Source organism: Tachypleus tridentatus, chromosome 3 (genome assembly GCF_004210375.1).
Source record: "Tachypleus tridentatus isolate NWPU-2018 chromosome 3, ASM421037v1, whole genome shotgun sequence".
Classification (NCBI taxonomy): domain Eukaryota; kingdom Metazoa; phylum Arthropoda; class Merostomata; order Xiphosura; family Limulidae; genus Tachypleus; species Tachypleus tridentatus.
This window is the reverse complement of record NC_134827.1, coordinates 95022971-95035107: the sequence shown is the minus strand read 5'-3', so window position 1 is coordinate 95035107 and position 12137 is coordinate 95022971. Positions and strand designations below refer to the sequence as shown.

The window sequence follows — 12137 nt, the reverse complement described above, 5'->3', positions numbered from 1 at the left end:
TTGAGTTGACAAGTCAATGCCTACTCCTATCTCTGTCTCCACCATTGCTTCCCATGCCTACCCAGGTTCATTTTCTTTGTCCCCAAGATGTAGAATGGCTATTTGTTCATGCTCTCAGTTAAAATTTACATAAACTGACATCTACCTGCCCATGTGATCCAAGGCAGGACCTCCTTTTAATAGGAAAAAAAAAAAGGGCATGGTCCTAAACCAAAGGGTTGCTCACCCACTTCTCCTCCACCTGAGAAAAAATGGCAACTTTGATACAGTGGAACTTTCAAGATTTTCATTCTAATCTGGATGAAATTAAGATCTTGATTGATTCCCATCATCTTCTGCATTTTTCCTTACAGGAACCATTTCTGAAAACTGCCAATGCAGTCACATTTTGGCAGTTTTCTTTATACTGGAATGACAGGTTGTGTGATGGATGAGTGCATTGTTGGGTGACACTGCTGGTTGACCAAGGTGTGCCCACTCTTCTTTGCCACTTGATACACCCTTGGAAGCTGTAGCCATCTGTGTCTCTTTCGGTCATACCATCACTATTTGCTGTCTCTGCCTGTCTCCTGGAGATACTTATGATCACTCTGACCTTGATGCTCTGACTGAACAGTTGCTGTCTCCCATTTTAATTCTGGAAGACTTGAATGGATACAACTCCTCAAGTGGTGCTGATATTGATTGAAGGGATTATTCTATTGAGCATATGCTCTCAGATCATAACATTTCTCTCTTCAGTACTGGTTCTTGTACTTATTTTCAAGCATCTAGTCAGTATTTTGCAGCCATTGATCTCTCTATCTGCTATCCGACCCATGGGTCTTGGTAGAAATTGAACCAAGCCAACTAGCCCTCTACACTGTTCTCTTGGAATTTGATCCTGCTGTCATCTGATTGCCATCAATTCCAGATACAGCTAGGTGTTGGATGAGATAGAACTACCACTAGAGTCTGTCTCATCTTACTCACTTGATATCCATTAATTAATAATGTGTTTTATCGGATTCCTTCGTATTTTCTGCATTTTATATTCACAACAAAATCGTAAAAGAGTTTAAAGTATACCTGAAACAATGTGGTGCAGTCTACCATGAGATGTGATGTTTTCTTTGGCCCTTTACCAGTTCAGTGTTTGATTCTGTCTCTTTTGTGAGTGGATGTAAGAGATCCTATCGAAGTAGTTATCATTTTCCTGTCACGTTTCCCACCCATCCTCCCTACTTTTGGTGATATGTGGTGGGTGTTGATCTTCTAACCAATCTCTAAGTGATTAACAAATGCAAGTGTGGAGAGGGTGCTGGCTATAATAGAGGTTGTGTCACACTCCCGTTGGTGGAGAACTACTGCATAGTCATTTACATGAAAATATGCAGCAGTGAGAGGTGGAAGGTTAGTGGTAAGCATTGGAAATTTTCGATGATAGAGGGCAATATTAATTAAGCAAAGTTGTTAGGTGAGAGAGGAAAGTTTCTATTGGAAATAAGTTTTCAATTTAGGAAAATTTAACTTTTGAAACTCTTGACTTTATTTGAAATCAAATTTATTTTTATTCATTACCAATAACCAAGTGTTTTGCACAACATGTTTTGACATTTAAGGACACATATTTACAAATACAGTATAGAAATTTTTTTTTTAAAATGCATGTTTATTGTTCAACAACAAACATTAATATTTCAAGAATTAATTGTATATTTGAAATCCAGCATTGAATGTTTTTGGGTAATTCTGTAATGCTTTTTATATGTAGGGAAAATTATATTATTATAATTTCATAAAACATATATTGTTTTTTAGTTTATAAACAATAATTATTTACTTCATTTATGTATTTTTTTAATGTAACAATATTGAGATGGGAAGGTTTATAGAAACTTTGTGAATTTTTTTAAATTTTAATCATATATAAATATAGGTGAGCTCTAAATCAAAATTGTCACACTTGAATAAGTTACTTCAGTTAAGTATTAATAAATTTTAAAAATTTTTATGTAAAATACAAACTGATTTTGTTGCATTTTCCATTTATTTTTTTTCATAGAGATTTATTTTGACCTCTGTTACTTTCATTTTTAACTGGAATTCAGGGTGATATCAGTTGCTTTTTTTGTCTTTGATTGAGACTTGTTATGTGCTTTGCTCAGAATGTGATTGCAACTCCAGTGAATGAGGCAATAGAAATGAAATTTTCTCCCATTAAAGTTCCACCTGATACTGTGAAAAGTACAAAAGTTGCATCAGTGACATTTATACGTAAGTTGACTTTTATTCAGTTTTAAACTATTGTGGTGTCAAATTTCCTGTTTTTCTGTGTTTTGAAGTAGAAATTTCAAATTCATGTGAAAATACGAATGTAAACTCAACACTACATCTGTATTCTCAGGATCCACGTGTTATGTAATCACCATGTTATGAAGATAACAAGCAGAGTATATAATCATTCGGGAGATATTTAGTATCCTGACTTTTGTTTTTATTATCCTGAAGCTTTTACAGGTGTAAATAAATTATAATTCTTATACAAATTTAATATATCGAATTTAAGAGTGAAATGGTACACAGGACAACATTGAGGTTATTTTACAACCTTTAACCCATCTATTCGATGTAGTACATACATAACTATATTTCTGAGTTATATTTTTAAGATTTATGTTAGAACTTTGAACATGTTCTGTAAAATAAAAGGTCTACATTGATGTCATTTTTAGGATTCTTCAGGAAAGTTAAAACATGAATTAAGTTCTGAATTGGCCCGGCAATGCCAGGTGGTTAAGGCACTTGACTTATATTCCAAGGGTTGTGGGTTTGAATCCCCGTTGAACCAAACATGCTTACCTTTTCAGCTGTGGGTGCATTATAATGTGACAGTTAATCCCACTATATGTTGGTAAAAGAGTAACCCTAGAGTTGGCAGTGGGTGGTGATGACTAGCTAGCTGCCTTCCCTCTAGTCTTACACTGCTAAATTAGGGATGGCTGACACAGATAGCCCTCGTGTAGCTTTGCTTGAAAATTCAAAACAAACCAAACCAAGTTCTGAATTGTTTAATACAAAAATGCACAATTTCACAGATATTCAGTTTGAATTCTTTTATTAAGTAATTGACTCCAATTAACTACTTAAGGGTCAAATATACATTTATATTAAAGCAGTTTTTAAAGCCAGTTAGAGTAATTTAAGCAAACTGTGTGTGTTTGATGTTCCTATCCTTCATTTCAGGGTGTTTTAACATCAGCCAAAATTGTTAGATAAACTCGTCTTTAATCAAATATATACATTTATAGATTGTTTTGTGGAAATAAATTCTGTAGAATTTTTTGTGGACAAATTTTATGTTTTTGTTTTGCTTTATTTCTATTTAAAATTTTTTGGGCACTTTTTTTTTTAATCATATGATATTTAGGAGAAAGAAAAAGAAACTAACTTTTCTTATCACACATGATAAAATTAATTCTATATTTACATGTGTGTCAGATTATATGCAGTTTTTTTTCTAATGTTGGTGTTTTGTTTTCATCTTGAAGCATCCAAAGCAGTTCACCAAAAGCAGTGTTCAGGGAAAATTGTTATAAAGGCCAAAAATAATCAATTTAAATTGACCATCCCGTATCAAGTGATGCTTTTGAGAGGGTATGTAAAGTTATGTCGTTTCTGTTTCAAAGCTGTGTTATTTACTGCAATAGTGCTTTTGTTGTGGAATTTTGAGACCACGAGTTAAATTATTTTGTATGCAGAAAAACAATTTGCCAATTAAAAAAAGTTATAAAGTATAACTTGTTGATTAGGCTAAGGAATTATTTACCAAAGAGTAGGAGAAAAATGAGACAAAAATTTTAGATTTTTAAGGTTAAAAGAAAAAATTTAATTGTCAATCATTTGGCCTTTAATTTGACTTTGAATTCATTCCTAGGGAAAAAATAACTTGAAAAATAAGAACCTGAGAAACAAAGCATTTATATGCACTTTTATATACTATTAAAATAATTTGAAATGTGTATGTATGTTATTTTACCACATAGACTGAACACAATTGCCTTTAAAAGGTAAAAGTGAAAATTTCTGTTGACTACTGTTGGAAGAGTATTAATGAATTTACTTTGTTTTTTTCTCTAGGTCTCTTTCTTATAATCACAGTAGTACAAGATTTTTTGTGGGACAAGCTAGAAAGGCTAGTGGATCATTAACACGACCTCTGAATATAACAAACAATTTCAATGTTACTTTAGTAGTATACAATGCTTCTTTACCAGTGGAAGCTAAGCCTCATTTTAAAGTAAGAAGTGATTGTTTTTATCATATCTCATCACACACATATAAAGTTGTATTTAAAAAATTGTGAGTTATTAGTTAAATCTACAGGTAAATGTGAGCCTTATCAGTTTAATATTATAGACATACTATTATAGTGGGCCTCGTTTTACCTCTGTAGACCTTATATCGCAAAATTTGTTAATAAAATGCTTATACATGAATGTACTTCATGTATTCAAGGTGATTAAAAATTGAACTATAAATCATTGAGTTAATACCTCTGACTTCTCAAACTTAACTGTGAAATTATTTCATATAATTTTGATGTAATTTTAACAGTGTTACTGAAATTTTTAATATTTATAGTTAACAAATTTATAGTTATGAATTAATTATGAACCAGCTTGGCGATTAAGCCTAAAAACAGTCTATACAGAAAAATGTTTAAGTCAAAACAATGTTTTATATATTTTTAACTTCTCTTATAAGACAGATTGTACAGGTTTTGTGTCACTACTGTAATGCTTTCTCTGTGTTCATTTTTATGAGAATTTTAGTGAATTATAAAATCATTTTGTACTTGGTTTTTCTCTATTGATCCTAACAAGATTTTCAAATCATCAGTCAATTTAAAAGTGTTTAAGGAATCAAAACAGTAGTGTAGTAACTAGAGGCTTCTTAATTAAACTTAAACCTGTTGACTGCCAAGTATTTAAGCTGCTACAATACAACTCTCATGCCTCTTCATTTTGTAACTTTTTTTGTGACACCATTTTGGATCGAAAGTGAAACAATTTGTAAGCATATATGGTGCTGACATCTAGCGTTGTATTCATTAATTAATACAATAGCTATGCCCTCGGTGGGCTCAGCAGATAGTTTGATGTGGCTTTGCTAGAAGAAAAACACACACAAACATACTTTTAATGCTGTATTTCAAATATTTTGGTAAATGTTTGGAATTCACTGATCTGCACTCTTGTAGTTGAACATTTTAGTTTCATCCTTAAAACTCGTTGCTTTAAGGTGTTAGTTTCTGTTGTAGTAACTAGAGGCTTCTTAATTAAACTTAAACCTGTTGACTGCCTAGTATTTAAGCTGCTACAATACAACTCTAATGCCTCTTCATTTTGTAACTTTTTTTGTGACACCATTTTGGATCGAAAGTGAAACAATTTGTAAGCATATATGGTGCTGACATCTAGCGTTGAAGTTAGGTATTATTGAGAACGAAGTAACTCGTCTGTGGTGCTGTGTTACCAATTGGCTTGGACGAGTTATCTCGTCTATGGCACTGAAGAGGTTTAAATTATCTCTTGAAAACTTCATAAACATTTGAAAACAAATTCTTTTTCAGTAATTTTTTTCATTTCAATTGATAAAGAATTTGTAAGCTACTAGTATTTATATTTAGAGCATTGTCTCGTGTAATTAAAATAGATAACCTATATTTGTAGTTATTGGAAATAGTTTGGGATTTTATGAAGGTAATTAAATGTATAAAAATTTCATGAAAAGTTTTTTTTCAACCACTTTCTAATAGAATAAAAATTGATTTCTATTCTGACAGATAAATTTCTCGCGCCCTATGATTCTCACTCCCCGAGCAGCAGTAGTCTTACTTTGGTTAGTGTTTCGTCCGTCTATTCCTAATTTACACCTTACAACGTTCTTGAGGCTACATACCAATGTTTCCCATTTTGATATACCATTATTATGTTTTAGTGGAAGACTTCAGCTTGTGAGTATATTCACTTTTTAAAATGTTTTCATATTTATTTATCTTTTATTGACAAAAAATGTTTACCTTTTTGTTTTGTTTTTTTAGTTGTGAGTTTAATTTGTTTTGTATCAAAGTGATGAAGTATTTGAATCATCATTATGTGAATCATTGCCAGCAGTCACTCTACATGTCCATTACTGACAACTTTAAAGGCAGCAAACAGAGATTAGTCTCCCAATGGTACAGCGGTAAGTCTATGGATTTACAACGCTAAAATCAGGGGTTCGTTTCCCCTCGGTGTACTCAGCAGATAGCCTGATGTGGCTTTGCTGTGAGAAAAGACATAAACACAAAAACCAGAGATTAACTCATTGAATGTAGATGCTCTAAACATGCTCAGAATTGTTGTACATCATATACTATACAATTGCATTTGACTGCTGGAGGCAGACAGTACCTTATTTGGTGAATTAGTAGTTAGTGGGTTAACACATCAGTTCTTAATGTGATGTTACTACTCTGGTATATGCTAGGACTCTGTACCAGACAGTGTTGCACAGTGTACTGTTCAATCAAGTTCATTACTAACTTTTATTATTCATCGAATTATTCAGTTAGTATACTTTTGTAATGCATATTGTGGCTGTTATTATTATATTATATTAGAAGTTTGCAGAATCCATAATAAAATATCTGTTTTCTTGTTGTTTTTTCCAGTATTTACCACAAACTTTAAACCAAAGTGTTTTGGACTTTGGTACTCTTAGTATGGGAGAAAAGCGGACGATGATATATGCTGTGATAAATGAAAACCCAGTTGATGTAAGCATTGGCAATGAAAATAAAGAAATAATTTGTTGATACTTGTTATATTATAAAGAACCATTGGTAAAGATTTTGTTATTTATGACATTAACTGTGATATTTACCAGGAGAGTTGTGACAAATATATAGGTGTATAAATAAAAAATTCATGTTAAATAAATAGGCTTAGAAAAGTCAGTATTCATTAATTAATACAATAGCTATGCCCTCGGTGGGCTCAGCAGATAGTTTGATGTGGCTTTGCTAGAAGAAAAACACACACAAACATACTTTTAATGCTGTATTTCAAATATTTTGGTAAATGTTTGGAATTCACTGATCTGCACTCTTGTAGTTGAACATTTTAGTTTCATCCTTAAAACTCTTTGCTTTAAGGTGTTAGTTTCTGTTGTAGATGTTTATAATATGTTATCGTTTAAAAGGTTTTTATTCATTGCCAAGCTAAATAGTTTGCCTATTCGTTTCATATTTGTATTATTTAAATTGCATTGTCTACTTTGTTGGGCCCCCCAGTGGTTCAGCAGTATGTCTGTGGACTTACAATGCTAAAACTGGGTTTCGATACCCGTGGTGGGCAGAGCACAGATAGCCCTTTGTATAGCTTTGTGCTTAATTCAAAACAACAACAACTACTTTGTTGGAAATTGCTAAATTTGTACATTTTCGTCTGCAAAATGCTGAAATAGTTTAAACAATACAGTTTTCAGTTACATGTTTATCAAACTCTGTAGCAAAGTTAGTTATTATATAGAGATGTGTAAATTCACAAGTGAGAGAAACTGTTTTGTATCCATCCTTATTTCTTTCATCTGCTGTTTACATAGAAAAACCTTTTCTATATTCCTGTCTTCTGTTATTTGCAGTCTTTGTTTTCCAAATATGCCTCAGTTTAATATTTCAAAGCAGGTTCTTGATGCTTTGATATTTATCACTACCTGAAAAGCACATTGGGTTCAGTTATAGTAACTTGATGATTAATAGTTGTATCAGTACTTTTTGGGAAGCCTCGGCATGGCTAGATAGTTAAGGCACTTGACTCGTAATCCAAGGGTTGCAGGTTTGAATCCTTGCCACTCCAAACATGCTTGCCCTTTCAACCGTGGGGGTGCTATAATGTGATGGCCAATCTCACTATTTGTTGGTAAAAGAGTAGCCCAAGAGTTGGCAGAGGGTTGTGATGACTAGCTGCCTTCCCTCTTGTTTTACACTGCTAAATTAGGGACGGCTAGTGCAAATAGTCCTTGTGTAGCTTTGCACAAAATTCAGAATAAACAAACAGTATTTTGGGAAGTTGTGCTTTTCTAACTTAGCAGCAACAAATATTTACAGTTTAGGTAAAAGAAGAAAGTATTTTGTTGTGTTCTTAAGATTAATATTGCAAGTGGTATAAATTCTCAACAGGAATGACTTCAGTGTTGCTGAAAACTGGTACTCTAGAATTGCATTTAGAAATTGAAATTTAACTTCCACAGAATTTTAGCCAGAATGAATGGTATGAATAATCTGACTTTGAAATGTTATTACATGTGAAGTATTTACTTAACAGCCATAACTTGAGAGTTTATCTTTGTGTTGGGTAATCCTACCCTGTATAGACCACTCATTATTTTCTGTAGGAGCTTAGCCTTTTAGACAGTCTCCCCCAACACATTTTTTAATCAAGCTATTCTTATGCTTTGTGGTAAGATTGTGCTTAATAGTTGTGTTACTGTTTTGTTTGTATATTGCTTCCAAGATCTGCCAACAGATTTCATATAACTGTTTATGAATAATCTTTTTCATGGTATATCCCGTGAGGAATTTTATCACATCCTTCTGTGTAAGTGAACCCTTTATACCTCTAGGTGCTCTCTCTGCATAATTGTATATATGTGTCCAACTTCACTAGTTTTAAAGGAATGGGTCATAAGGACCAAAGAATGATGGCTTCTGGTATGTTTGTGTACACAATGCATATATATACTTGTAATAGAGAAGCTATCCAGTTGATTCCTTTTAACCATTATTAGGACCAGAGTGATCTTTCAGAATTTAAGTAAAATATGTAACTGTTCAATTTGGAAAAATATTTTACTCAAAAATGTTTTAGAATTGGTATTTTAACATCATATAACATTTATTTAGGGTATTTCACAAAGAAAAATGATAAAATATTCCAAATTGTTTCTGTGTGGCTACCTGGGGTCATACTTGTAAACAACATATTTATTATATGTGTGATTTTTTTAGTTGTTTTTTTACTTATCAAAGTAAACCTATATTTAAGTAAGGTTTGAATAATATGTAGCATTAATACTATTAATTTATTCTTATAATTATTCAGCAAACAAACTTTTCAAGAGATTAAAAGTATGAAACCCAATCTATTACTTAATTCATCACTTGTATTGAGTTAAAGTGGTTTTGGGGAACTCCAGAGAAAGAGAACTCCATTCTTAACCAGTAACCCCATAAAAGGGGAACTCTCTACCCATGATCAGTAACCCCAGGTAAGATGAACTCAACCCTTGGAGGGTAACCCCAGGTAAGGTGAACTCCACCATTGGTCAGTAATTCCAGGTAAGGTGGTGAACTTATCCTTCCTTGTCAGTAACCCCAGGTGAGGTAAACTTATCCACTCTCAGTCAGTAACCCCAGAGAAGGAAATTAAATGATAAATCAGGCTTTATATATTTATGTTCAACATTTTTTTTTTTCTGTTCATCCAAAAATTAGGTTTATATTGGCTATTGGCTAATAAATTGTTATTCAATGAGTTTTTTACTCCAGTTCTTCATTACTACCCTTTTAGGATGTTATAGTATGTTGTCTGAACAATTATTATTATAAATCATCTTTGAAAATGGCTAAAAATGATTTGATAGAAGAGATTCTAACCTTTCTGTCACAATATAAACAGTAACTTGTGGTTTGTCAATGTATTATCTATTTGAAACTCCCTTAGGGATGGTCCTGTTGTGAGACAGTGATAAGTTTACAGACTTGCAATGCTGGAATCCAAAGTTTTGATTTCCTGTTGTGGACACAGCAGGTAGCCCAATGTAACTTTACTCTAGAAATTCAAAGAAGCAAACCCTTAGGGATAAACCAAACTACAGCCAGGAAGTTGTTTGTTGTTGTTTTTTTTACAATGTAATTTAATATTCTTTCTATGTTGATAATATTTTTATGCTGCCTAAATTACATTTGTTTGAAAGCTACAGGAATAATTTTCTGTGATAAAATAACAGGCAAATGTAGTTAGATTTAGCAAGTACAGTTAGTCGTGACATACTATTGACAAGTCTTATTTCACTAAATATTATTGCTAATATTAGGTTGTTTGAAAAATAATGGCAGATATTCATACTAATATTTGAGTTATTTATAGGAATAAGAAACCTGTCTTTTTATGACTTCACATATACCATTGAAAACTAAAGATTTTTTCTATTCATTAGTGCTTTTATTCTTTTCTAAAACTTCATTTCCAATTTATCAAACTCTTAAAATTTATGATAAAAAAAAAGTTGTGCATGAAAATTTTTTGCATGAATTCACACTTGGTCATACTGCATCACAACCACCTCTAAAAGTACAGTACAGCATTGACTCCAAAAGTTTCATAAAGGAGATGTGTGAGTCTTGAAGGTAAGGAGGACAGGGGACATCCTTCTGCTGTTTAAAACAACCAAGAGCAAACTGTTAAAGAAATGGTACAAAGATTGGATGTTGGCATTACCACAATTTTGGACCATCTTGAGCAAATTGGAAAAGAGAAAAACAATTTGATAAGTGGGTTTCACACAAACTCGACGAAAATCAGAAAAAAAATCGCCATTTTGGAATGTGTTCTATGCTAATTTCGTGCAACATAAATGACCCATTTCTTGATTGAATTGTCATGTGCGACAAAAAGTGGATCTTTTTTTCGACAACGGAAAGTGATTTGTGAAATGGCTCAACCATGATAAGGCTCCAAAACATTTTCCAAAGCCAAAGTTGCACCGACATAAGATTATGGCCTCTGTATAGTGGTCTGTGGCCAGTGTTAACCTTTACAGCTTGCTCAACCAGGGTTAGAATATTGCTGTCGATGTTTACTGTTAAGAATTAGAAAAAAATTGCACTAAAAAAATGCAAGCATTAGTCAATCAAAGAGCACCAATCTTGCTTCATTACAATGCTCATCTACATATTGCTGAAATAACACTGCAAAAGCTGAGTGAAATGGGCTAAAAACATTGCCTTATCCTCTTGACTCTTCAGGCCTGTTGCTCACAAACTACCACTTTTTAAAGCATTTGGACAAATTTTTACAGGACAAAAGATGGCAGCAGAGATGGCTTTAATGAATTTTTTTGAGTTTTAGGACTTTTATTGTCATGGCATAATCTTGTTTCTCATTGGCAAAAGTGTACGGATTCATTAGGTTCCTATTTTGATTAATAAAGTTGCTTTTGAATTATTATATTTCTTATTACTGTTAAAAATTTATATTGCCATTATTTTTTGAACAACCTAATGTTTTATCGTATTCAACACACACAAATAAATTAATTCATTATTTATTGTAAAAAAATGTTTATTACACATGAATTAATTTTGATCAAGAATAAATACTTTGCAAAATCACAATAGTGTTCTTAAGAAAGGTAACATTGGTATGAGTTGTATCTTGAGATGGCTGGTATGAGTATTAAAACTTTTATTAAAATAAAGTAGAGAACAACGTTTCAACCTTTCTAGGTCATCTTCAGGTTAACAAAGAGAGCTTGTGACTGACTGTTGCTGTGCACGTCTTAGGGAGGAGAGTAAAATGGGTACTGGATTGTAGGGGCGTTGCAGGTGGATGTTAGGTTATTAATTAGTAGAGGTAGAAAGGTGTTCCTTTATATTGGTTTAATTTTGGTTTTAATTGCTGTATAAGTAGGGCTTTTTTGATTTTGCATTAGTTTACATTTGTTTCCCTACTTGGTTACCTGGGTGTTTTCTATGTATATGTTGTATTTATTTGATTTGGAGTGTTCATAAACATGTGAAGGTGTTTGTCTTTTGAATTTGCTTTTCATTTTTCTGTTTTTCTCCAATATAGAAGTTGTGGTAGTTGTTGCATTGTATTTTATAAATTATGTTGGTGTCGTGTTTGTCAGTGTAGTTTTTACATAGTATGGACTTTAGTTTTGTACTTGGGTTTTGAATAAATTTGGTGTTTATTGGAATATTGTGTTTTGTTATAAGTTTTTTTCCAAATGTTGGTTATTTTTTCGCTGATATCGGGAACATGTGGTACACAGCAATATAATATTTTGTAGTTTGTTGTGTCTTGGGATTTATTACTGTTTGTTTGTTG

General features: G+C 32.4%; 1 protein-coding gene across 1 annotated transcript in view; it reads left to right on the top strand.

The window, feature by feature from the left end:
* Nucleotides 1-12137, top strand: part of Tmem131 (Transmembrane protein 131) — a 191871-nt gene that overhangs the window by 110046 nt on the left and 69688 nt on the right. The window contains exons 11-15 of the mRNA XM_076492169.1: nucleotides 2148-2256; nucleotides 3531-3636; nucleotides 4120-4279; nucleotides 5828-5998; nucleotides 6698-6802. Coding sequence (XP_076348284.1) covers nucleotides 2148-2256; nucleotides 3531-3636; nucleotides 4120-4279; nucleotides 5828-5998; nucleotides 6698-6802 — 651 coding nt within the window. The remainder of the gene's footprint in view (nucleotides 1-2147; nucleotides 2257-3530; nucleotides 3637-4119; nucleotides 4280-5827; nucleotides 5999-6697; nucleotides 6803-12137) is intronic.